The sequence below is a fragment of the Prunus dulcis genome, chromosome 4, assembly GCF_902201215.1.
Source record: "Prunus dulcis chromosome 4, ALMONDv2, whole genome shotgun sequence".
NCBI lineage: Eukaryota > Viridiplantae > Streptophyta > Magnoliopsida > Rosales > Rosaceae > Prunus > Prunus dulcis.
Genome location: NC_047653.1, coordinates 1612326 through 1640205, shown reverse-complemented (window position 1 = coordinate 1640205; position 27880 = coordinate 1612326). Strand labels below are relative to the sequence as shown.

Below are 27880 nucleotides of genomic sequence, written 5' to 3'. Positions count from 1 at the left end.
AATCCAAACATTTTAGGTTGAATATGAAGAACTGAGGAAAAAAATGATACTAAGAAAGGGTCTGCATAGGTGATTGGTACTGAAGAACCTGGGATGGGACACGATTTATAAGGTACACGGCTGTACAAATGGCATCAACAAAGTATAAAGAATGAGCCACTTCTAAAAGATGATGATTTTTTAAGTTCTGCTATACCATTCTGTTGAGGAGTATATGGACTAGAAGTTTGATGCATGATGCCATTTTGCGAGGTAAAGTAGTCATAGCTGACCCGTCGACATGTGAACCAGCTAACATGGTTGCTTGCCTATTGGCTTCAGAGCACACCTGTGCATATGCAGCCTGCACACTTGGGAGGGGATCTTCGGCTACAACTTGACCTCAAATTCTATCCAAATGATGGTCAAGACCAGCCAAGAAATACGTCTATTTGTTGCCAAATTAATTGCAAGGTACCATAATAATTAGATAGATAAGTACCATTTTGACGAGTTGCGAGTGCCTTAACTGAAGCTCATACAATTTGATGCATCTTTTCCAATAGAGTAGGTCTGGATAACAGCATACCAAAAGAAAAATAACCCTTAAGCTTCTGATCATGGAATTGAGAAAGCAACATTGAACCATGACATTTCTTCTTCCCAGGTAGAATACATAGCGTCAGCTTCTGTCGGTGTCACCTTTTTGCTAGTGATATATCCCCATTTTCCTCTTCCAAGAATATACAGTTTGACACTGTGGGACCAAGAGCTGTAATTGGAACCATCCAATTTATCCGGCATGATCTGCAATGTCATGTCATTTTGGGTAGCAGAACTGGAACCCTTATTTATTTATTTATTTATTTATTTATTCAGAATTACCCCTGTCGTATTGGCTTTCTTATTATATTTTACACCAATTTGGAGTTACATTTAGTCTTCATGATGTTGTCTTCTCCTTTGCATCTTGCATTATGTTGTTTTCATCATGACAGAACAACCCCATGTTCTATCACATGTTAACAAGGTTCACATTGGTTAACGGCTCCAAGTTGGCCACGTGGAGCAACCAAATGTAGCATTCTCATATAGTCTTATTATAAAACCCTTATATATGTCCCGGACTACAAATAATGAACAATGTAATTCAGTCAATTGATCTCCAGAAGGAGCTTGAAATGAATGTCAAAATTTTCTGTGCACGACTAAGCATCGGTAGAATTTTCATCATAAAAAAAAAAAAAAAAGTAAAAGTCAACTTTCTCATAGGGAAGGGTACTAATATGCTTCATGTATGGTGCTAGATTTCCCATGTTGAATAAAAATATTAACACAATTTGCATCTGAATTTCAGCCCAAAATAGTGTTTAATTGTCCCTGTTGCGTTTCTGTTTGTGCTTGAAGTTCCTCCATGTTCATCCTATTCTTCTTCAGCTTGCTTCTGTCACAGCATTATTGTGCTGAAGTTTATAACATAACTTCTTCACAACCATTAGCACAGGGACAAACCCTCGTCTCCCCTGGCCACATTTTTGAATTAGGCTTCTTCAGTCCTAGTAATAATTCAGAAAATAACAAGTATGTGGGCATATGGCACAAGAATATATATCCTCAAAAAGTTGTATGGGTGGCCAACAGAGAAAAGCCTATTGCAGCTGCAGACACCTTGGCTAGTTTGACAATTAGCAGCAATGGGAATCTGGAGCTTATAGATGGCAAACAGAGTACTGTTTGGTCAACCAATATTTCAGTGCCATCTAATGCTTCAGCTGCAATGCTTTTAGACAGTGGAAACTTTGTTGTCAAAGTCAATATTCTGATCAATTGTGGGAGAGCTTTGATTATCCTAGTGACACACTTCTACCAAGCATGCTGCTGGGATTCGATAGCAAATCGGGAAAGAGGAATGTTTTGACTGCCTGGAAAAGTGAGAGTGATCCATCAACTGGGATGTTCTTGGGTGGACTCACACCACAGGTGCCATCACAGTTTGTAATTTGGATGAATGGATCAACTCCCTACTGGAGAACTGGGCCATGGGATAAATCAAAGTTTCTCGTGGTACCGGCTATGGATGATGGATATCTAAGTGGATATTATCTAGATGACAATGTGAAACAAGGAACAAAGTATTTTTCTTATAATTTCCTTGTCAAAACTGTGGCATATAGTGACAAATATATGGAGCATGTGGACTGTGGGAGCGATTTCTTCCCACGAGAATATTCGATTGAAAAATTCCCCTTTCTTCTTCGCCGCATCTTTCTCCTTGCAAAATAGATCGAAATAAGAGGACCACACCCGGGGGTGTTGGCCAAAGGCCCTCCGATGCTTAAGTTAGTTCAATTGATTCGTAGTGAAAACAATAGCTAAATATGGTACAGAGATATATATGTAAGGTGTAAATCGGGTAACCGGAGCCGTGAATTGTGGCCGGAGCCGTGTGTAAAAGGGAGAGAGAGTATGGCGGCTAGGGTTTGTGAGGGATAATTTCCGCAGAGTTATAGTAGGAATTTAGACATATCTCAACCCTCGTGTGTAACCATCTATTTATAGGGGCCTCAGAGGCTAGGGTTTCAGAAGAATAATTCCGCAGATGTAAAGGAATTATTCCTCCCCTATTTGGCGAGATTGGATTAATTAGGAATTTGATTTAATACAAATCCCTAATTAATCAATCAAGTAACCCTCGATTAAATTGAGTAACTCCCAATTAGGTCAAATAAAGGAAATATTTGACCTATGGTTTTGATTTAATTTGGTTACCACATGGACCTTTTGGGGTTTGTAAAGCTTCTGAATCTCCAACTTCAATATGCAAGTGTTTGAAAGGGTTTGTACCCAATTCACATGAGGAATGGAGCAAAGGAAACAGGACAGGAGGGTGTGTGAGGCAAACCAAATTGTCTTGTGAGAGCAACACAAACAAGTCAGTCACTTTGAGAGGAAAAGGAGATGGGTTTTCGAAGATGGTAGGGTTGAAAGTACCAGATTTTCATGAATATATCACATCGTCTTCGGATGCTGAAGAGTGCAAGATACAATGCCGAAATAATTGTTCTTGCTTGGCTTATGCATATGTTAACAATATAGGGTGTTTGGCCTGGTCCAAAGACCTTATTGATATACAGGAGCTTTCCTCTGGCGAAGTAGATCTTTTTATTCTCCTAGAAGGTGCAGAACTAGGTAAATGAATGATGATAATATTGCTTGCACAGCTTTATTAAGTAGAAATATCTTTTCTTTTCTGTCTCACGCTGTTTGTATTACAAATTCATTTTGTCAGATGAAGGAAATCGAATGAAGTTAATTGTCAGCCTCACAGCTATTGGTTTTATTAGTATCTTGGGTGCCAGAGTGTTTGGTTTGCACAGGTTGCGAGCTAACCAAAAGGGTAAGAGAATGAAAGAAAGGGATGCAATTCATTTGTGTAAGCTAACAAAATATGTTTTGGTTTGAACTGACTTCTTTGTTGTTTCGTTGATCTGACTCAGTATTTGATTGTTATATTTTGCAAATCAGGAAAAGTTTAAGTATCATCAAAGTTATTTAAATTGATTGATACTACGGAGAGTTCAAGAGACACTCTTGAAGAATATATTAGAAACCAAGATCCATCGGAGCTATTCATCTATAATTTTGATAGCATATTGATCGCAAATCACAAACAAACTCGGGGAAGGAGGATTTGGTCCAGTTTACAAGGTGATTGTTTATTTGTTTTTCACTTTCTAAAGGAAAATTTAGTATCACACAGCTACAATAACAGATAAGGACATGAATGAAGTGATTAATTTGAAGGGTACCCTACGAGAAGGGAAGGAAATAGCAGTAAAAAGACTATCTAGTAGCTCAGGGCAAGGCATAGAAGAGTTCAAAAATGAGACGTTGTTGATCTCCAAGCTCCAACATAAAAATCTTGCTAGGATCGTGGGCTGCTGCGTCAAAGAAGATGAGAAGATACTGATTTATGAGTTCATGCCAAACAGAAGCTTGGACACTCTTCTATTTGGTTAGTTTCACTGGACTTTATCTTTGTAATTTGCCTACTAACTTAAAGCCCACAAATGAATTCACATGAACTAAATGTTCGGGCACAAAGAATCAAAATTATTTTTCATTGATACAAAGAATCACTGATTTATTTGCAACACAAACAGTCAAGCAAGCATCCTGCAGATTTAATGCTCATAACTGTAAACTGAATTGTATACTACATGAGTACATTCAGTTCTTTATAAAGTAGAAGAGACAATGTTGAACTAGACCTGAAATCAATTTTGGATCTGATTACACCCTTGTTTCACTATTGTTCATACAAATGCGTCAGTATTTTCTATAGAAATTTAACTGTAAAAATCTAGTGACAGTTTCATTGTTCAATGCATAGGATATATGAATGAAACTATTGGTTATATTTCGAATGTCTGCATTTAAAAGATCCTGTGCGGAGACCTGAGCTTGACTGGGGCAGACGCTTCAATATTATTCAGGGTATTGCTAGAGGGCTTCTTTATCTCCACCATGATTCTTATTTGAAAGTAATACATAGAGATCTGAAAGTCAGTAATATTCTCTTGGATGAGCAAATGAACCCAAAAATTTCAAATTTTGGATTGGCTCAAATTTTGGATTGGCACGTATCAAGGGACACAGAATATAACAAATACTCATAAGGTTGTGGGAACACTGTAAGCGTCATTCCTTTTCCTATTCTTGGAAGAACATCAAAACTTAAATTTCAACGTTCAGCATATTGCCATTCATATCAATATATTAGTGAATTTATATGGAAGCAGCAGAGAATCAGAGATAACATGTAGGAAATCTAGCTGTACCATGCATTTTGTTTGGAACCCTGCGATCTTAACTGAAATATTAGTTGCATGCCATTAAGATTCTGTGGCACTTTTCTTAAGACCAGAAACAAAGAAGAAATACTGTCAGTTAGTAGTAATACGAATGAAATTCTGCTATATGTCTCCGGAGTATGCCATGGGCGAGATATTTTCTGAAAAATCTGATGTCTATAGCTTCGGGGTCTTGATGTTGGAGATTATTAGCGGCAGGAAGAATACCAACTTCTATTACTATGAACAACATCTAGGTTTCCTAGCTTATGTAAGTTAACAATTACAGCTGAATGTGAAATTGTGAGTTTATGAGCAGTCTCCTTCATATAGCCTAAAAGTCTAACAACTCTACACAACCTATATGAATTTTGTCAGGCATGGCACTCATGGAATGAAGGCAGGGGATTGGAGTTGGTTGATAAAGTATTGGCTGATTCATCTTCCTCATCAGAAGTAATGAGATGTGTGCATATTGGACTTCTTTGCGTACAAGACAATGCTGCAGATAGGCCAATCATGCCAGATGTAGTTTTCATGCTAAGTAGTGAGACAGATCTTACACAACCTAAACGGCCTATATTTACCTTCCAAAACTCAGTCTCTGATCCTCAGCCAAAGTATGACAATATTTTCTCCACAAATGAAGCTACGATAACAATGATTGAAGGTCGGTAAGGTAAGAAATAGAAAATTGTTACATCAAATGCAATGAAACCATTGCTTACTTCTCTACCAACGAGATTTTCCAAGGTAAGAAACATATGTTTTGTACATGTTCAAATATCTTATTCTATTATTAAAAGGGAAAGAAAAAAGCGGTTTTTTGGGTCCAACTTCACTTGCCTTGTTATTTTTCAGACAAATTGTGATTGTCTAACACATAATATGCGACAGCAATAACAAAACTTCATCTTTCAAATCGAAGTTGGGTTGTTATGAGATAAAGAAGCCTTGATCTTTTTGTCTTTTCAACATTATTGACTAACATGATTCTTGACTGTTGACCTGGGGAATGATTATAAAGCTTTCTGAATGTTCGAAGCACCCCTGCTTGCCTCATGACCATGTCAAAGCTCTGATTGGCTTCTGTAACTCGTTAATACGGCTCGGTGTCAAAAATGGCGACAAAGCTCTGACTTTGTTTGGCTGCTGTAAATTTGAGGTTCGTAGCAACTTCCCACCAACTGTTTGTTTTCCCGACCTTTTTCTTCCTTTTGTGATTTCTTTATAGATACCCAAATTTATATATTTAGTCAATTTGAATTTCGGGGTGAGGAAGATTATATTCATAGGTGGTCCCGTAAGCAATTTTTTTTAGAATTAAGTAGCTTACTGCGCATGACTAGTTTTTCTTTTTGCTGGTCAATCGCCCAAGGATTAATAATTTAATAGTAATGGGTACGTCAGTAAGGCAGGCCCCAACCAGATAGTAACGCTTTAGATACCCCGTGTTGGGCAAGGAGATTAACAAGCTTGAAATGGGTAAGAGAACTGAAACTTTTCATGCTTTTAATCCCTCCATCTTCATCCTATTCTTTTTCAGCTTGTTTCTGTCACAGCATTATTGTGCAGAAGTTTATAACATAACTTCTTCACAACCATTAGCAGAGGGACAAACTCTTGTCTCCCCAGGCTACATTTTCGAATTGGGCTTCTTCAGTCCTAATAATTCTTCTAACAAGTATGTGGGGATATGGCACAAGACTATATTTCCCCGCAAAGTTGTTTGGGTGGCCAACAGAGAAAAGGCTCTTTCAGTTACAGACACATTGGTTAGTTTGACAATTAACAGCAATGGGAACCTGGAGCTTGTAGATGGGAAACAGAGTTCTATTTGGTCAACCAATATTTCAGTGCCATCTAATGGTTCAGCTGCACTTCTTTTAGACAGTGGAAACTTTGTTGTCCAAGATGATATAGGAGCTCAATTATGGAGGAGCTTTGATTTTCCTGGTGACACACTTCTACCAATGATGTTGCTGGGATTCGATAACAAATCTGGAAAGAGGGATGTCTTGACTGCCTGGAAAAGTGAGAGTGATGGATCAACCGGGTTGTTCTCGGTTGGATTGGCACCACAGATCCCAACACAAATGTTCATTTGGATTAATGGAACAACTCCCTACTGGAGAAGTGGGCCATGGGACAAAACAAAGTTCCTCGGCATACCAGGAATGAAGGATGAATATGTAAGTGGATTAAATCTAGATGATAATGTGCAGCAGGGAACAAAGTATTTCTCTTTTTTCTTGAACAGAATTCTGGCATATATGGAAATCTCTTATAAAGGTACACTAAAGCTTATGTATTCCGAACATGGTGAGAACTGGAATCTTAACTTTGAGGCCCCAAAGAATCCATGTGACCATTATGGAATATGTGGACCTTTTGGGGTTTGCAAAGCTTCCGAGTCTCCAATCTGCAAGTGTTTGAAAGGGTTTAAACCCAAGTCACAAGAGGAATGGAGCAAAGGAAACAGGGCAGGGGGGTGTGTGAGGAAAACCAAATTGTTTTGTGGGAGTAACACAAGTAACTCAGTTCCTCTGAGAGGAAAACAAGATGGGTTTTTGAAAATGTCAAAGGTAAACCTACCAGATTTTCATGAGTATATTTCGAATTTGGGTGCTGAAGACTGCAAGGTACAGTGCATAGGTAATTGTTCTTGCCTGGCTTATACACATATTAACAATATAGGGTGTTTGGTCTGGTCCAAAGACCTTATTGATATTCAAGAGTTTGCCTCTGGTGGAGATGATCTTTTTATTCGCCTAGCACATGCAGAATTAGGTAAGTGATAATATTGCTTGCACAACTCTAATTAGCAGTATCTTTTCTTTTCTCTGTCACCTACTTTATGTGACACAAATTCATTTTTTCAGGTGAAAGAAAGCAAATAAAGATAATGGTCAGCCTCATAGCTGTTTGTTTTATCAGTATCTTGGCTGGCATAGTGTTTAGCTTGCACAGATTGGGATCTAACCAAAAGAGTAAGAGAATGAGGTCGAGGGATGCAATTAATGCATTAGCCCATGATCTCACCCTTCCTCTGTTTGAAGTATTAATCAAAACAGTATAACTTCAATGCATTACATTATAAGAGCATATTTACTGCTTTTTTGTTTTTCTCTGACTTCTAGTTTGGTTGCTATATTTGCAAACCAGGAAACGTCAAAGTAACACCTAAGGACTCTGAAATGACTGATATGATTGAGACTTCAAGAGATGCTCTTCTTCATGAATATATAAGAAAACATGATCCATCAGAGCTAGTAATCTATGATTTTGATACCATATTAATTGCTACGAGCAATTTCAGCATCACAAACAAACTCGGAGAAGGAGGATTCGGGCCTGTATATAGGGTGATTTTTTTTTTTTTTTTTTCTTTTCGAAGGAATATATATAATGATACAGACATGAATGCAATGATTAATTTGTGGACCTTGTGTAGGGTAAGCTACAAGAAGGGAAGGAAATAGCAGTAAAAAGACTATCTAGTAGCTCAGTACAAGGCATAGAAGAGTTCAAGAATGAGATTCTATTGATCTCCAAACTCCAACATAAGAATCTTGTAAGGCTCATGGGTTGCTGCATTAAAGATGATGAGAAGCTACTAATTTATGAGTTCATGCCAAACAAAAGCTTGGATACTCTTTTGTTCAGTAAGTTTCACTGGCCCTTTATGTTTGGCTGCAATTTCTCATTGTTACATATCTTTCTTCAATATCACTGGTAATCTATGAGCTTTTCCTAGAATGCGGAGCTCAGGGGAACTATTAACTGATATGCACAATCTTTGAGTACAGTTTAGCTCTTCAATATATCACACCTACCTGTTTAAGCGCCGCTTACTAGTGTTCTTACAACTGTGTCTCTATTTTATAGCAATTAAATCATTGTTTTCATTGTACTATGCACCAAATATATGAATGACACTGATTTCATTTCAAATGGGTGAATTGATTAGATCCAATGAGAAGAGCAGAGCTTGATTGGGCTAAACGCTTCAATATTATTCAAGGTGTTGCTAGAGGACTTCTTTATCTCCACTATGATTCATGTTTGAAGGTAATACATAGAGATTTGAAGGTAAGTAATATTCTGTTGGATGAGAAGATGAGCCCAAAAATTTCGGATTTTGGACTGGCACGTATCTTTGAAGGGACACAGAATCTAGCAAACACTCAGAAGGTTGTGGGAACTCGGTAAGAATAATTTCTTCCCAATTATCAGAATTGTTATTAACCAACTAAATTTCTAATGCTTTTTAGCATGTTATCAGGAATAATAATAAGTTAGTGGATAATGAATTTCCTGTACAGTGGCTATATGTCTCCAGAGTACGCTATGCGCGGGATATTTTCTGAAAAATCTGATATATATAGCTTTGGAGTCTTTCTATTGGAGATTGTTGGTGGCAGGAAAAATACCAGCTTCTATTACCATGACCAACAGCTAGGCTTCATAGATTATGTAAGTTCACACTCTAAATTCTTATAAATTGTTAAACAATCTATATGAAGCTAAATACAACAGAGTCTAACAATTGTAGCCAACATATATGAAACTTATTCAGGCATGGCACTCATGGAATGAAGGCAGGGGATTGGACTTGGTTGATGAAGTTTTGGCAGATTCATATTCGTCAACGGAAGTGATGAGATGTGTGCACATTGGGCTTCTTTGTGTACAGGACAATGCTGCAGAGAGGCCAACCATGCCAGATGTAGTTTTCATGCTGAGTAGGGAGACAGATCGCCTACAACCTAAGCGGCCTATATTTACTTTCCAAAGCTCAAACTCTGATCCCCAACCACAGTTTGACAATATTTGCACCGCAAATGAAGATACCATAACACTACTTCAAGGACGATAAGAAATTGCAAATTTTTACGTCTATTGACTTTTGGCCGTTGTGAAGTTTTCCTTTTGGTATAGTGAATGAAGGTTTTCCATTCACGGGATATTTTGCTAAAATGCTCGAAAAAAAGGTATAGTGAATGAAGGTTTTCCTTTCATGGGATATTTTGCTAAAATGCACCAAAAAAACATTATAAGACAGGTGTTAGTGGTATAACATCCCTTTAATGTCCTGATCCTATGCTAGCCTATGCTATTATTGGATTAGGAACATATGTTTTGTACATGTTCAAATATCTTATGCTATTATTAAAAGGGAAAGAAAAAAGCGGTTTTTTTTGGGTTCAACTTCACTTGCCTTGTTATTTTTCAGACAAATTGTGATTGTCTAACACATAATATGTGAGAGCAATAACAAAACTTTATCTTTCAAATTGAATTTGGGTTGTTATGAGATAAAAAAGCCTTGATCTTTTTGTCTTTTCAATATTGTCGACTAACGTGATTTTTGACTGTTGACCTGGAGAATGATTATAAAGCTTTCTGAATGTTCGAAACACCCCTGCTTGCCTCATGACCATGTCAAAGATTGGCCTCTGTAACTTGTTAAAAAGGCTCGGTGGAAAAATGGCGACAAAGCTCTGACTTTGTTTGGCTGCTGTAAATTTGAGGTTCCCACCAACTGTTTGTTTTCCCGACCTTTTTCTTTCTTTTGTGATTTCTTTATATATTTAGTCAATTTGAATTTCGGGGTGAGTAAGATTATATTCATAGGTGGTCCTAAAAGCAATTTTTGTTTAGTATTAAGTAGCTTTCTGCGTATGAGTAGTTAACTTCTTCACAACCATTAGCAGAGGGACAAACTCTTGTCTCCCCAGGCCACATTTTCGAATTGGGCTTCTTCAGTCCTAATAATTCTGCTAACAAGTATGTGGGGATATGGCACAAGACTATATTTCCCCGCAAAGTTGTTTCGGTGGCCAACATAGAAAAGGCTCTTTCAGTTACAGACACATTGGCTAGTTTTACAATTAACAGCAATGGGAACCTGGAGCTTGTAGATGGGAAACAGAGTTCTATTTGGTCAACCAATATTTCAGTGTCATCTAATGGTTCAGCTGCACTTCTTTTAGACAGCGGAGACTTTGTTGTCCAAGATGATATAGGAGCTCAATTATGGAGGAGCTTTGATTATCCTGTTGACACACTTCTACCAATGATGTTGCTGGGATTCGATAACAAATCTGGAAAGAGGGATGTCTTGACTGCTTGGAAAAGTGAGAGTGATGGATCGACTGGGTTGTTCTCGGTTGGATTGGCACCACAGATCCCAACACAAATGTTCATTTGGATTAATGGATCAACTCATAATGTCTTATTATATGTCCTGGACTACAAATAGTGAACAATGTGATCTAGTCAAACTTGTCTGCGCATGACTTTAAAAGCATTGGTAGAATTTTCTTCAAAAAAAAATGGAAAAGTCAATTTTCTCATAGTGAAGATTACTAATATGCTTCACGTAGGGTGCATCTGAATTTTAGCCCAACATAGTATTTAATTGTCCTTGTTGGCTTTCTGTTAGCGCTTTAAGTTCCACCATGTTCATCCTATTCCTCTTCAGCTTGCTTCTGTCACAGCATCATTGTGCTGAAGTTTATAACATATCTTCTTCACAACCATTAGCACAGGGACAAACCCTCGTCTCCCCTTGCCGCATTTTCGAATTGGGCTTCTTCAGTCCCAATAATAATTCTGATAATAACAAGTATGTGGGGATATGGCACAAGAACATACTTCCTCGAAAAGTTGTTTGGGTTGCTAACAGAGAAAAGCCTATTGCAGCTGCAGACACCTTGGCTAGTTTGGCAATAACCAGCAATGGGAATCTGGAGCTTGTAGATGGAAAACAGAATTCTGTTTGGTCAACCAATATTCCAGTGCCATCTAATACTTCAGCTGCAATGCTTTTAGACAGTGGAAACTTTGTTGTCAAAGTCAGTATAGGTGCAGCTGATCAATTGTGGCAGAGCTTTGATTATCCAGGTGACACACTTCTACCAAGCATGCGGCTGGGATTCGACAGTAAATCTGGAAAGAGGAATGTCTTGACTGCCTGGAAAAGTGAGAGTGATCCATCAACTGGGATGTTCTTGATTGGACTTACACCACAGCTGCCATCACAGATTGTAATTCGGATGAATTAATGGATCAACTCCCTACTGGAGAACTGGGCCATGGGATAAATCAAAGTTCATCGGGGTACCGAGATGGATGATGAATATCTTACTGGATTTCACCTAGATGATAATGTGCAGCTAGGAACAAAGTATTTTTTTTATAATATCCCTGACAAAACTGTGGCATATATGGACATGACTTCAGAAGGTATACCGAGGTTTATGGATTCAGTAAATGGAGAGAACTGGAATGTTCACTGGGCACCACAAAATAATTGATGTGACAAATATGGAGCATGTGGACCTTTTGGGGTTTGTACAGCTTCTGAGTCTCCAACTTCAATTTGCAAGTGTTTGAAAGGGTTTGTACCTAAGTCACATGAGGAATGGAGCAAAGGAAACAGGACAGCAGGGTGTGTGAGGCAAACTAAATTGTCTTGTGAGAGCAACACAAACAAGTCAGTCACTTTAAGAGGAAAAGGAGATGGGTTTTCGAAGATGGTAGGGTTGAAAGTACCAGATTTTCATGAATATATCACGTCTTCGGATGCTGAAGAGTGCAAGATACAATGCCAAAATAATTGTTCTTGCTTGGCTTATGCATATGTTAAAAACATAGGGTGTTTGGCCTGGTCCAAAGACCTTATTGATCTACAGGAGTTTTCGTCTGGCGGAGTAGATCTTTTTATTCTCCTAGACCGTGCGGAAATAGGTAAATGATGATAATTGCTTGCACTGCTTTAAGTAGAAATTTCTTTTCTTTTCTGTCTCACACTCTTTGCATTACAACTTCATTTTTTCATATGAAGGAAATCGAACGAAGTTAATTGTCAGCCTCACAGCTATTGGTTTTATTAGTGTCTTGGGTGCCGTAGTGTTTGGTTTGCACAGGTTGCGAGCTAACCAAAAGGGTAAGAGAGAGGAAGGGATGCAATTCATTTGTGTAAGCTAACAAAGAAATTTTATGGCTTGATCTGACTCAGTATTTGATTGTTATATTTGCCAAATCAGGAAAAATCAAAGTAAAAACAAAGTTTTTTAAATTGACTGATACTACTGAGACTTCAAGAGACACTCTTGAAGAATATACTAGAAACCAAGATCCATCGGAGCTATGCATCTATAATTTTGATAGCATATTAAACGCTACGAACAATTTCAGCATCTCAAACAAACTCGGGGAAGGAGGATTTGGTCCAGTTTACAAGGTTATTATTCATTTCTTTTATTTCTTTCTAAAGGAAAATATAGTATCACAACATCTATACAAGTCTACACAACTACAAGATAGGACATGAATATCTTGATTAATTCATATGGTATGCTACAAGAAGGGAAGGAAATAGCAGTAAAAAGACTCTCTAGTAGCTCAGGGCAAGGCATAGAAGAGTTCAAAAATGAGACGTTGTTGATCTCCAAGCTCCAACATAAAAATCTTGCTAGGATTATGTGCTGCTGTGTCAAAGAAGATGAGAAGTTACTGATTTATGAGTTCATGCCAAACAGAAGCTTAGACACTCATCTATTTGGTTAGTTTCACTGGACTTTATCTTTGCAATTTGCCTACAAACTTAAAGGCACAAATGAATTCACATGAACTAAATGTTCGGGCACAAAGAATCACTGATTTATTTGCAACACAAACAGTCAAGCAAGACATCCAGCAGATTTAATGCTCATAAATGTAAACTGAATTGTATACCTCGTGAGTACATTTTAGTTCTTTATAAAGCATAAGAGACAATGTTGAACTAGACCTGAAATCAATTTTGAATCTGATTACACCCCTGTTTCACTATTGTTCATACAAATGCGTCAGTTTTTTCTATAGCAATTTAAGGTTAAAAACCTAGTGACAGTCAACGTTTTCATTGTACAATGCATGGAACCTATGAATGAAACTATTGGTTATATTTTGAGTGTTTGCATTGCTTAGATCCAGTGCGGAGACCTGAGCTTGATTGGGGCAGACGCTTTAATATTATTCAGGGTGTTGTTAGAGGGCTTCTTTATCTCCACCATGATTCCCATGTGAAGGTAATACATAGAGATTTGAAGGTCAGTAACATTCTCCTGGATGAGAACATGAACCCAAAAATTTCAGATTTTGGATTGGCACGTATTGTTCAAGGGACACAGAATCTAACAAATACTCAGAAGGTTGTGGGAACACTGTAAGCATCATTCCCTTTCCTATTCTTGGAAGAACATCAAAACTTAATTTTCAATGTTCAGCATATTGCCTTTCATATCAATATATTAGTGCATTTATATGGAAGCAGCAGAGAATTAGATATAACACGTAGGAAATCTAGCCCTACCACTCATTTTATTCGGAACCCTGCAATCTTAACTGAAATATTAGTTGCGTGCCATTAAGATATAAATTCTGTGGCACTTTTCTTAAGACCAGAAACAAAAGAAGAAATACTGTCAGTTAATAGTAATACGAATGAAATTCCTTTGCAGCGGCTATATGTCTCCGGAGTATGCCATGGGCGGGATATTTTCTGAAAAATCTGATATATACAGCTTTGGGGTCTTGCTATTGAGATTATTAGTGGCAGGAAGAATACCAGCTTCTATTACCATGACCAAGAGCTAGGATTGATAGCTTATGTAAGTTCACACTCTAAATCTTATAAATTTAAAATTTAAAACTTAAAAAATCTACATGAAGCTAAATACAACAGAGTCTAACAATTGTAGCCAACATATATGAAACTTTTTCAGGCATGGCACTCATGGAATGAAGGCAGCGGATTGGACTTGGTTGATGAAGTCTTGGCAGATTCATATTCCCCATCAGAAGTGACGAGACGTGTGCATATTGGTCTTCTTTGTGTACAGGACAATGCTGCAGAGAGGCCAACCATGCCAGATGTAGTTTTCATGCTGAGTAGGGAGACAGATCGCCCACAACCTAAGTGGCCTATATTTAATTTCCATAGCTCAGTCTCTGATCCTCAACCGCGGTATGACAACATTTGCTCCGCCAATGAAGATACCATAACACTGCTTCAAGGACGATAAGGAATTGCAGGCAATCCTTGGTTGCTGCAATTTCTTCTCTTCCCCAGCTTCGTACCCTCTTCCCACCATTTTTTTTCTTTCTGAAAATCTTTCCTTCTTGTTTCTTCTGTGATTTCTTTATAGGTATGCAAATTGTATATTCAGTCAAATTGTTTATATTTCATAACAGGTTATAAGCAATACTAGCAAAGGTGCCCGCGTAATGATGCGAGTATTGAAACTGTATAAAATATGTAAAAAGTTGTAAAAACATATATGACACACAATATTATGTCACCCCATTATCATTGACTCAGCATAATAGATAAACTTATTGCGATTCTGATTAGTATTTCCATTCACCAATCTCCTACGTTAAAGTAGTGACCTTTAAATAGGATGAAATAAACACTCCTACATATATCCATCTAAACGGATAACATCAGTAGAAATGCGTGACCAGCCTTTAACAGTCAAGAGTTCAAAATCTAACAACAATAGGAACCCAATCACAGCTGCCTTCCCATTTATGAAAACATAACACACACAGATATACAAAGGTACAAACTTGGACTGAAATAACATACAAAGATGCATAATTTCACTCTCACAACCAAACCCAATTCCCTCCCCCTCCATTTATACCCCTCAAATTCACAGAAATCAGAAAATGTAACACCAAAAGGAAATGAAGTGATGGAGAAAAGAGTGATATTCGAGAGGCCAAGCGAGAGAAGAGGATTGAGGGGAGAGAGACCAGTGAAGGGCCCAGAATAAAAACAATTAAGAAAACAACGACAACAAAAGTGTATATATGAAATCAGAACCTTCTAATGCAGATGCTTTCTTTACCTCTACGAAAACTCTGCAAGCTAAACCCATGTATGGTACAATACCTCAGTTCTAATGAATCAAAACGAAAAAGATAGAAAGCGTTCCATGATCAGTACCTGTAGCCCTAATCCGCATCCAAATGTGTAGAGCCTCTTTTTAACACTCATCCACTTTCAAACTCCACGGCGCAGATCCGAGGAGTTTGGGAAGCCCTAGTTCTCTTCTAGCAACCTACTATTCTCCTCTGTTTTTCTCTCTCTAGCTCTCATCAACATCATCAGGCTGCTCTCTCTTTCTCTATCTCATACATGTTCATTCATATTCATAGCCAGCAGACCAGATCAAATAGCTAATATGGTATCACAAAAACATAAATTGAAATAATTCAGCAAACACAAATCAAATGAACACAGTTCAACCAAGTATAGCTTATAACCATACCCAAAAGTGAAGTCTATGTTTCAAGATTTTGAAATATTAAATAGATAACCCTTCTTAAATTATACATCAAGCAATCGTCTGGGAAAATTAACAATCACAATCAAACAATTCTAAGACAAGCTAGCACAAAGGATCCTTATTGCAGAAAATTAAAGATGATGACAGCAACATAAAACTATCAAGTTTTATACTAATGACCAAGTTACATACTTGGTTCTTTGCTGATCTCAACAAAGTCTAAAGAAAGCTGTAATAGTGAACTGAGTCCTTTGTAATCAACTGTAATCTTGAGTTTCTTTTTCTTTGGAAAATTAAATTTAAAAAAAAAAAAAAAAAACAACAACTACAAAACAAAAAGAGTACATAGGACCCTCCTTGATGTATACGCACTCCATAGACTGAACCTTTTTTTTTATAAAAGTAAATCCAAGAGTCATAGAATACTAAGACAATGGCAATGAAAATTTTAATTTAATATGTAAGAGTCATAGAACAGTACCCGTGAGAATAAGAATGATTGCATCAAAAGTTCGAGCTGGAACTCTGCATGTAAACCCAAGACTTTTGAGAATGCTTAAAATTAACATTTGTAATAATATACATCTTTTTAACTCCATGTACAAAAGTATTGAATCCCTATAGCCCTTGTAAAGGAAAATCACAAACCAGTATCTTTAATGCAGAGAAATGTGTGGTCCACAACAATTGAGACTATAGAACGTCCTGCTGCTTCTGTGGATCGCTGCAAAGATTTCATGAGAGATGTAGAGAGGGAGAGAGACAGAAAGATAGAAAGACAGAGAAGAAGAAAAAGGAAATCATAAGCGATTAGCTAGAAAATAGTATGAGAATGAAGTAAAGGCAATACCAAACCTGCTTAGTGTTTGAATATACATCTCCTCTATTCAGGCAGACATACAATCCTGTCAAAAGCGGAGAAGAGCACGCAGGCCTGTGCCACGTGATTATATCTCAGCACCAGTGAATCCTACAATTTTTCCTATCTAAAACCATCATCCAAAGAGCCCTGAACTAAAATCTAGCCATCCAAAAAATTTCAGCGGTAAAATATTTTCTTCTTGTTGATCAAGCTCAGGTGTTAAAAACCAATTCCTTGTTTGGAGCCCAAAAGTTTTTAATCACAAACTACATTCCTACTAAGGGATCCATAAATAGGAACATCATTATTGCTTAAGGTAAAATAAAACAAAAATCCTCCAAACAATCCAAGGGTGTATTTTATTAGGATTCTAGAGCGTTTAAAAAGATTTTAAAAATCTGGGTGTATTCAATTTGGATTTATACAAACGTTTAAAAAGTCTATAACAGTTTGGGTGTATTCAATCTAGACTTCTTTGAACTTTTAAAATGTCCATCTAAATGTGGATGTATTCAATTAGGACTTGGAAAAAGTCCAAATAAATTTACCTGTATTCAAAAGGAGATAGATTTGGAAGGATTTAATTAAATGTTGGAGTTTGGAGAATTTGTAGGATTTAGGTATAAATAATAAAGGCCGACATAAGTCCAACCTCCACCCCAAAGATTTCATACGATGTGGTTTTTTTTTTTTTTTTTTCTCTCTGTGTTAGAAATGTTTCCATCGTTTGGCAAACAATTAATGCACTAAGCCATGCACGGACCTTGGGTGGTTACAAGCGTCCTGTATTAAGCAAAGCTCCTCCATTAGTGATTTCTTCAAATCAACCAGTTGGAGTTGCTGGGAGTAAAGCTCGGCTAGAGATTTCTCGATCTCCGATAAGTTCCCTTGGAGATCATCTCGGCGTGAAGCCAACGTCAAGGCGGCGGAAGGTTGAGATATATTTCCATCACCCATAACACTACCAAATGATAGGGCCCTTGCTTTTTGGACAAAGGTTTGTTTTTTTTTTAAAAAAAAGAATTTTTGAATTTTTGGACAAAGAGTTTGCTGTTCGTGAACAAAATCAAAGGGAAATTTCCAACTCGTGGAAATTTCAAAGGGAAATTCATTGTTTAGGTTTAATTGAATTTTTGGACGAAGAGTTTGCCGTTCGTGAACAAAATCAAAGGGAAATTTCCAACTCATGAAAATTTCAAAGGAAAATTCATTGTTGTGCACACAAGTAGAGGAAGAATTTGGAGGAAAAAAAAAAGAAAGGGATGGTCAACTAGTGACTAGGTCAAGATAGTTTAAAGAAAATAGTGTTGGGAAGAAAGTGTGATAAAAGAAAATGGTATTGGGAAGTCTATGCAAATATATCTGAATCTATAACAAAAGTTCATACCAAAGTATGGAAGTCTATAATAAAAGTCTATACAAGTTTATTAAAAGATCTGGGTAAAACCTATAGGAGTTATACAATTCCAGGAAATCTGTCACTTAAAAAAAATCTTTCAAAATCGTATACAATCCTAATTGAATACAGCAAAATCATCAACCAGTCCAATCAAAAGCAACAATCAAAGGCTGAGATAATCCTACAATACCTCAGTTCTAATGAATCAACATTGAAAATAAACCCAGCAAGCAACAAAATCCCAGAGAGACACTGCCAAAACAAATTATACTAATAGAATCAATAACAGTTTTCCCACGTGAGCTGGATGGATCGTGTATTTTTATTTGATGTTGGAAATCTTTATGGACTGACAATATTAAGGAAAGTTACTATATAAATTTTAATTGTGCGACCACAGCGTATAACGCATTATTGAGTCAAACAGTCAACAAGATACAGCCCAACATTTATATTTTATATTTATTTTTAAAAATAAGTTAAAGCCTTAGCCACCTAATGCGAAAACAGGGGAGGCAAGACAAGTCAAGTGGGATATAGTAGTTGAACGAGGAATGGTGCCCGCGCGATGCTGCGGGTTTTGAAATCGTGTGAAATACGTATAAAGTAGTAAAAATATGCAGGGAAAATGGTAATATTTATATAAACATGGTGATGTAAATAGTGGTATCATGCTTAGTTTAGCAAGGTTAAGTTACAAAAAATAAACTAATAACATGTTTTATGTGCTACTTGTTATGTGAAAATATTGGGCATATTTTAATAGATCAAGCAGTTATAAAAACATCAAAATATGGGCAACCTTTAGTTGCTCATTGTTCAAAAGAGTTTGGGCAGGTGTTTATATATATGGTACTGGGTGGTGGAAGGGGATCTAGGTCTTGCTAGCTCTGCTGTACAGGTGGCTTACATTCTTTCTACTCCTCTGTAGAGGTTTTGACTCTGTTGGCATAAATTTGGAAAATGGCAGGTGTTAGTGTATATAAGTGTATATAAATGGAAAATTTTGGGTGGGAGCAATAACTATTATGACATAATTAAGTTAAAAAATACAATATGACAAACAACAGTCTAGATACATCAAGCATTGTATTAATCTGATGGACAAAAGTATAAACTCAATCTATTGAATAAATTCAGAACAATTGTGACAATTATTAAATAGTTATAAGAGAATTAAGCCAAAACACTTGAGCTTGAACAGAATCAAATCAAGGGGTGTTGATTTTGTAGCCATAAATATGGTAAATGGGATGCGGTAATGGAGACAAATGAGAAAATTTTGGCGAAGACAATGGCTATTGTTATAGAATTAAGGCCAAATAAACTGCACAAACCAAATTTAAATAACCTATGAACACCTAATGACCTATAAATAGAATAAGATAACCTAACGACCTAATGAGCAAGTTTGTTATAGAATCAAGATAATCTAATGGAGAAGCTATAAAAGCAGTAATAATCTATAAACAGCTATAGGTCATAGAAGTATAATAAAGACAGAAATAACAGGCTACATGTTATAGTTTTTGTTCATTACATTTAAAACATCTAATAAGAATTGTGAATCTTACAATGCACACAATTATCAACTTCACTCAAGCAACACTGAGTGGCAATTCAAATCCACCATGAACCAATTTATAAGTTCAAACATAGAACTCAATCATATGATAAACCATCACACAAAAGGTTTAGTTTCGGTCCAAAAGAGCAATTCGAGGATATGGTTCTTACCTAAAATGCTTTAGTGAAGTTGCAAAATCACCCTTGTCCTCATGAGCAAACCTTTCAACAGCTGAAAAAAGAATGAAAGGAAATTTTCATTGTAATTCTAATCATTGGTGGTGCATTAGTAGACATGGGTGTGGACTCGGACTTGGAGTGGTGAGAGAGGTGTGTTAATAGTATGACTTTGTGAACGAACTTCTATAATCACCAATGTGAAGCCTATGTGTTCACTGGAATTCAGGAACAGATTCAATGGATATAATTGGAGCAATATAATTGAAATTCAATCCTACGTGTGACTAACATAAAAAAACAGATTATAAATGAATACGTATCTATGTATTACTCTAAACTAAAAAACAGATTTAAAGGATATAATTATGATATGAATATGCTTGTTTCACAATGAAAAACAGCAATGGGCCATGATCCAATGTAAAACAGAATGTTCAATTCTTGTTTATTTGAGTGTCTGCACAATCATTACAGCTAATATATTTCAGAACTTATTGTAGAAAATTATTGACCATGGAACTAAAATACTCTAAAACTACATAGAATCCGGTAAATATTTCTGAATACAGAAGCACTATAAGTAAGTACAAAATTAGGCCAACAGAAGAAATGAAACCTCTAATATGAGCCTGAAGCAATGGATGGGGCATAAAGCAAGAATCTGCCACTCAGACAATAAATGAAACCTCTAACATCAAAAACAGATTCAAGAGATGCCAAAAATACGAAAACAGTTCTACAGATGCCACACCAGATTCAACAGATCCAAGAGATGCATAAATACCAAAACAGATTCAACAGATGCCACACTTAGCAAAACAGATTCAACACATGCCACTCATACATTACAATCCTTTTTCGGTTAAACACATATATAGGGGCAGACCTGTTTGACTGTGTAGAATATAGAGGTGAAGACCAATATGTGGGTGAAAATATCTGCTGGTCCAGCCTGCAAGTCATACAGAGAATGGAAAATCATTTCCTGTAATAAAATTAGGGATACTATACACTATAGAAAGAATACCAAATAGGTTTGACAGACTGTAAAATTAGGTTTTATACAATATAGAGGTTGGGGTTGTAAACATCTAAACCTATCATCACAACAACAAATTAACAACCCATTACAGCAGCAAAATCATTACAAATTGTCGAAATTGGCATGCTTACTTTCCCACAACAACAATATTAACTACAACAGATCATCACAGCACATATATTCTATTGTTCCAAATAACCAATATTCTAATAATTAGAATGAAACAGGGAGCAAGCTGCAACAAACAACTTAAGAGAGAAGATTTGGCCCTGTTTTATAAGGCAAAACCTCCCTAACCACATGACATACATCTAACTCCATGTGAACGTGATTTATTTTACAACAATGATTATCAATTTCCTAATTGCTCATTTCCCTAACCCTAATCATCACAAACCCAAAATTAATTCTAAAAATTTCAAATAAGCATGGTACTAAACCAATTTCCAACTTACTTAGTGAAGTCTTTTCTATAAACGATAGTTGTTGAAGAAAAAGGGAAACGAAAATAAGCTTTTAGTGCATAAGTACATTGAAGCAAAACATGAAGAGAATCCAATATATAACTTCAATATATAACTTTAATTTTCTATAAGTGTTGATCTAAATTTACATCTCCTTTGTCTTGGCAACTCAATCGAACATCCCAATCAAAAGTCACCCTAAACAATCAAAATCACATTCAAGGACAAATCATAATTTTAAAGGACAAACCATACACATTCAAGCAAGAACTCTACACCATGCCTGCTCAATGAGGCCAAACAATTTTCAGAACTTATCTACTACTCACAAAGACAAAGTCCTAGTTTGTGGTTACCCAAATTAAGGTTCTAAACCCTATCTCATGGTTTTGTGATTTTTCAATCTATAACATTTGTATGGCTTGTTGGTTTTATTCTGATATTCTAAATAATCCTTTTGCAATCGTAATATTTTGGGGTTTGCATTGCAGCATCCATGTGATTATCAAGCTTATACAATGGAACACCCAAGCAATGATGACCAATGCAAGAGTTCAGTGGTAGTAACATATGGGAATCAAGTTACTGGTATTGAATTTGAGCTTTATAGTAGTCATGATTCATTGTTGCAATAAAATCATGAATACTTGCACAACCCCTTTCTTTTCTTATTTAAGCCCCATTTTTTGCTTACAATTCTCTGATGCTGCAGATAAAGTGAAAGAAAGGTCAAGAGACCAAAGAGAACCTCTTCCAGGGGAGCCCAAATGTGTTATAACTTATAACTGTCCATGTATAACCAGATCAACATGTGAGCAAATAGACATGTGAGCAATTTCATCAATTTTATTACCAACAGCAGATAAAAAAAAGGAATTTTTTCAATAAAAAAAAATGTTTAGTCTTTGCTTTCCAATGTTTTATCCAAAAACCTGAAAATCAAAATAACCAAATAAATGAACCCAATCATCCCTAATTTCTATTTTGTCAAAACCTAATTAAGCTTCACTTCTTTTTTGCTTGTATTTTATCATCAATTTCATCAATTTTATCACCAATAGCAGATAAAAAAAGGGAATTTTTTCAATTAAAAAAAAAAAACATGCTCAGTCTTTGCTTTCCAATGCTTTATCCAAAAACCTAAAATCAAAGGAATCAAATAAATGAACCCAAATTCCTAAAAAATAACTAAATAAACCATTAGAGATTACCCAAGAACCTGAAATCAAAATAACCAAAAAAATGAACACAACTCTACAAAGTACGAAAAATCTCCCAGCCAACAATCAAATTCATGAAATAAAGACCAAAAGATCTGTTAAAAAGTTGATGAGATGCATACCTGAAGACAAAGGATGCAAATATTCGCAAGCAAGAAAGATGGAAGCCAGTCGAAGGCTGTAGAAAAGATGAAATCTCCCGATCCTAAATCTGTGACACGAAGACTGAAAGCGCGGCTGGATTTGCAGCTCACTTCCCAAACAAAAATCGACGGCCTCCAACGCATGTCCAGCAACGAACACTGTTCTTCCATGGCTGCCCCCCAACCAGCTGGTTGGAAACGAACCGAAGACAGGGTTTTGTCTCAGCGGACGAAATCCTCTCAACGAAGGAGGAGGGGCAAAAACGGGAACAAAAGATGCTGTTTAGTCAAGGGCAGTTTCGTCAATTTACTGTGCTGCAGGAAAAAAAAAAGAAAAACAACAGAAAAATGAAGGGCATTTCCGTCATTATACTGTGCTTAGCTACAGTATTTAGTTGCACTGGGCTTTAGTATATATATAATTTCACTAAGCATAAGAAAAAAGCCATTACAACAACTTGTATCAATCCAATCCCAAAAGTACTGAAATGAGGAGGGTGACAAGGTTGACCATCTCGACCAGAGAAGATGAAATTTCTAGGATAGAGAGAACAGAAATTAGATACCCCTTGTTGGGTAAGAAAGCTAACAAGCTTCAAAAATGTGCATCCATGATCCATTTGCTACTGATAAAGTTTGCATCTGACAAGCTAACAAGCTTGAAGGAAAGTATCCCAAAGTTGTTTTTGATAAGCAGAAGATACTGGGATGCAAATGGATATTGGAAAAGAAGGTTTTAGTGCTTTAAATTTCTCCATCTTCATCCTGTTGCTGTTCAGCTTGCTTCCATTACAGTGTTGTTCTCAAGTTCATGACATAACTCCGTCGCGACCTTTAGCAGAGGGACAAACTATTGTCTCCCCAGGCAACATATTCGAGTTGGGATTCTTCAGTCCTAATAATTCTGCTGCTAATAAATATGTGGGGATATGGTACCAGAATATACTTCCTCGTAAAGTTGTATGGGTAGCCAACAGAGAAAAGCCTCTTGCAGTTGCAGACACCGTGGCTAGTTTGAGAATTAGCAGCAATGGGACTCTGGAACTTGTAGATGGGAAGCAGAATTCTGTTTGGTCAAATAATGTTTCAGTGCCATCTAATAGTTCTGCAGCTGCCCTTCTTTTAGACGATGGAAACTTTGTTGTCAAAGTCAATGCAGGAGCAGCTGATCATTTGTGGGAGAGCTTTGATTATCCTAGTGACACACTTCTACCTAGTATGCTTCTGGGATTTGATAGTAAATCCGGAAAGAGGAATTTCTTGAGTGCCTGGAAAAGTGAGAGTGATCCATCAACTGGGATATTCTTGGCTGGATTGACATTAGAGGTGCCTTCACAGTTGGTGGTTTGGATCAATGGATCAACTCTCAACTGGAGAAGCGGGCCATGGGATAAATCAAAGTTCATCGGCGTACCCGAAATGGATGATCAATATCGAAGCGGATTTTATCTAGATGAAAATGCGCAACTGGGAACAAAGTATTTCTCTTTTAATTTATTTGAAAAAACTGTGGCAGCATATATGGACATCTCTTCAGAGGGTGTACTAAAGCTTATCTATTCGAAACATGGCGAGAACTGGAATACTTTCTGGGAAGCCCCAAAGAGTCCATGTGACAATTATGGAGCATGTGGACCTTTTGGGGCTTGCAAAGCTTCTGAATCTCCAATCTGCAAGTGTTTGAAAGGGTTTGTTCCCAAGTCACTTGAGGAATGGAGCAAAGGAAACAGGACAGGAGGTTGTGTGAGGAAAACCAAATTGTTTTGTGAGAGTAACACAAATCAGTCAGTTGCTTCGAGAGAAAATGACGATGGGTTTTGGAAGATGTCAAGTGTAAAACAACCACATTTTCATGAGTATATTTCGTCTTTGAGTGCTGAAAACTGCAGGAGACAGTGTCTAGATAATTGTTCTTGCTTGGCCTATACATATGTTAATAATATAGGGTGTTTGGTCTGGTCCAAAGACATTATTGATGTTGAGGAGTTTTCATCTGCTGGACAAGATCTTTTTATTCGCCTACGCACAGAATCTGGTAAGTGATAATATTGCTTGCACTAGCCATATCTTTTCACTCTTCTGTCTCATACTTTATGTATTACAAATTCATTTTTTTTCAGGTGAAGGAAAGCGAACAAGGATAATTGTTAGCCTCACAGTAGCTATTTGTTTTATGGGTGTCTTGGTTGCCATAGTGTTCATTTTGCACAGGTTGCAAGCGAAACAAACAGGTAAGAGAATGATCTCTCTCAAAAGTATTAATCAAATCCATGAGTAGCTTTATAAGAGCATATTTACTGGTTTATTTTCTGAACTTGATAGACTTGCTATGATGAAGAAGGTGGGGTAATTAACTGCTCCTACTTTTCTGTGTTTTGCTTTGCTCTGAGTACCCCTTATTTGTTTGTTACATTTACCGAATCAGGAAACATCATAGTAACAAGAAAGTTCATTGAATTGAATGATACCATTGGGAATTCAAGTGCCACTCTTCAAGAATATATCAGACAGCGTGATCTGTCAGAGTTACTCATCTATAATTTTGATAACATATTGCTTGCTACGAACAATTTCAGTATCAAAAACAAACTCGGGGAAGGAGGATTTGGCCCTGTTTACAAGGTGATTGTTAAAATTATTTTGTCTTTTTTCTATTGGAAAATATTAGTATTACTACAGCTACATGCCTACAACTACTATTAGAAGATACAAACATGAATGCAATTATGTTATGTAGGGTAAACTGCAAGAAGGGAAGGAAATAGCAGTAAAAAGACTATCTAGTAGCTCAGGGCAAGGCATAGAAGAGTTCAAGAATGAGATGCTGTTGATCTCCAAACTGCAACATAAAAATCTTGTTAGGATCATGGGCTGCTCTGTCCAGGATGATGAGAAGTTATTAATTTATGAGTTCATGCCAAATGGAAGCTTGGATACTCTTCTATTCAGTTAGTTTCATTGCTCTTTGTTACCTAGTGGTGGTCAATTTTTTCATTGTGAAGTGCATGGGATTGGGATGTATTAATGACAGTACTGTTATACTTTGAATTGGTGCATTGTAGATCCAATGACAGGAGGAGCACTGCTTGATTGGGGTCGACGCTTGAAGATTATTCTGGGTGTTGCTAGAGGGCTTCTTTATCTCCACCATGATTCCTGTTTGAAGGTAATACATAGAGATTTGAAGGTCAGTAACATTCTCTTGGATGAGAACATGAACCCAAAAATTTCAGATTTTGGATTGGCACGTATCGTTCAAGGCACGCAGAGTCTAGCAAATACTCACAAGGTTGTGGGAACAATGTAAGCATCATATCCTTCTTTTCCAATTCTCAGAATCTTCTTTAACACACTGTCACTCATATTGTTAATATTACTGAATAAATGGCCTAGGAGGGGGCTGGGGGGGGCTAGGCGGCTGCTAGGAGGGCTAGGCGGTCTCTGGGCAGGCACTGGGCGGTCTAGGAAGGCGGGCTAGGCTGTTGCTAGCTCCTGGAGAAAAACAAACCCCATTTTGGAATCTCCAAGGTCAGGACGAGATGATGATGGTGCTATGAGCGAGAGAGAGATGAGGATTGAAGAAGAAGAGAGGTCGTGGGTTATGTCTGAGCAAGAGAGAGGGGCTGGAAGACGGCTCGTGTTAGAGTTAGGGTTTGAGAAGGAAAATTGCATTTATATGTTGATGAAACAAAGAAAAAAAAAAAAAAAAAAGACAGGCCCCCGTTACTCCTCTAGGCGTTAGACCCCTGCCTGCAGCCCACCTACCACCTTGTTTCGAACATATTGGGATTGGCATGTTGGTAAATCGAGCTGTACCAGCGCTTCAATGTACAACCCTTGCAATTTTAACTGACTCCTCTTCCCTTATGTTTGTGTTCATAATTAACTGAAAATTTGTTGCATTGCATAGCATCTAGATTTAACTTTTCTGGTATCATTTTTCTCAAGACTATAAACAACGAAGCAATTTCGTCAGTTTAATACTACTCAATTGATTGTGCAGTGGCTATATGTCTCCGGAGTATGCCATGGGCGGGATGTTTTCTGAAAAATCTGATGTCTATAGCTTCGGGGTCTTGCTATTGGAGATTATTAGTGGCAAAAAGAATACCAGCTTCTATTGCAGTGACCAACAGCTAGGGTTCCTAGCTTATGTAAGCTCAGACTCTAAATCTTATTGCTAAATTTTTTCTTTCATACAGCTTAAGCAACCTATATATATATGAAGCAGAGTCTAACGATTGAGGCCAAACATACATGAAATTTGTCAGACATGGCACTCATGGAATGCAGGCAGGGGATTGGAGTTGGTTGATGAAGTATTGGCAAATTCATATTCACCGTCAGAAGTGATGAGATGTGTGCATATTGGTCTTCTTTGTGTACAGGACAATGCAGTAGATAGGCCAACCATGCCAGATGTAGTTTCCATGCTAAGTACTGAGACAGATCGTCCACAGCCTCACCGGCCTATATTTACTGTCCAAAAGTCAGTCTCTGATCCTCAACCACAGTATGACAATATCTACTCTGGAAATGAAGCTACCATTACAGTGATTCAAGGACGATAAACAATAGCATATTGTTACATACATCACAATGCTATGACTTTTTGGTCATTTTTTGTCAAGTGTTCTTCCTTCTCACACACATTGAAGGTTTTCCTTTTTGTACAGGAAAGAACCCCTCTCTTGGAGTTCGGGACAGTAAATGAAGATAGATTCTAGACTGGAGCTTTCTTGATTGTATACTTTGTTTTTGTCTACATTGTTATTCTGAGTGTAATATATCATATTATTCTTATTAGAGACTGCAAGAGATCCA

At 37.0% G+C, this 27880-nt stretch overlaps 3 protein-coding genes, 1 long non-coding RNA gene and 1 pseudogene across 5 annotated transcripts; 4 read left to right on the top strand and 1 right to left on the bottom strand.

Moving 5' to 3' along the window:
• The first annotated feature begins 1393 nt into the window (after nt 1–1393).
• On the top strand, nt 1394–5542 carry LOC117624172 (annotated as a pseudogene).
• Nucleotides 5543–5990: 448 nt separating this feature from the next.
• Nucleotides 5991–9858, top strand: LOC117624491 (G-type lectin S-receptor-like serine/threonine-protein kinase SD1-29). The gene is made up of 7 exons (XM_034355780.1): nt 5991–7622; nt 7715–7822; nt 7998–8197; nt 8287–8497; nt 8803–9040; nt 9158–9308; nt 9412–9858. The coding sequence occupies exons 1-7, from the start codon at nt 6314–6316 to the stop codon at nt 9709–9711; spliced, it is 2517 nt and encodes an 838-aa protein (XP_034211671.1). The 5' UTR covers nt 5991–6313; the 3' UTR covers nt 9712–9858.
• On the top strand, nt 9812–15005 carry LOC117624170 (G-type lectin S-receptor-like serine/threonine-protein kinase SD1-29). Its single transcript, XM_034355311.1, is given in 12 exon segments — nt 9812–9826; nt 10525–11004; nt 11240–11896; nt 11898–11961; nt 11964–12587; nt 12685–12786; nt 12887–13083; nt 13167–13404; nt 13812–14049; nt 14345–14418; nt 14421–14494; nt 14609–15005. Coding segments are annotated over 12 exon segments (3063 nt in total). The 3' UTR covers nt 14909–15005.
• Nucleotides 15006–15037: 32 nt separating this feature from the next.
• LOC117624498 lies at nt 15038–23360 on the bottom strand. The gene is made up of 6 exons (XR_004585332.1): nt 23036–23360; nt 21074–21139; nt 20179–20239; nt 16829–19383; nt 16662–16705; nt 15038–16070 (listed from the first exon to the last, which is right to left on the bottom strand). It is a non-coding gene; the product is annotated as an uncharacterized LOC117624498 (long non-coding RNA).
• A 122-nt stretch (nt 23361–23482) lies between these two features.
• On the top strand, nt 23483–27864 carry LOC117624489 (G-type lectin S-receptor-like serine/threonine-protein kinase At1g61370). 2 transcript variants are annotated; one of them, XM_034355776.1, is made up of 7 exons: nt 23483–25091; nt 25177–25287; nt 25482–25678; nt 25794–26004; nt 26119–26359; nt 27060–27210; nt 27328–27864. In XM_034355776.1, the coding sequence occupies exons 1-7, from the start codon at nt 23765–23767 to the stop codon at nt 27625–27627; spliced, it is 2538 nt and encodes an 845-aa protein (XP_034211667.1). In that variant the 5' UTR covers nt 23483–23764; the 3' UTR covers nt 27628–27864. The 2 variants fall into 2 exon arrangements, with proteins under 2 accessions (XP_034211667.1, XP_034211668.1); XM_034355777.1 differs by lacking the exon at nt 27328–27864 and having other exon boundaries at nt 26119–26222; nt 26290–26359; nt 27060–27170.
• Nucleotides 27865–27880: the final 16 nt, after the last annotated feature.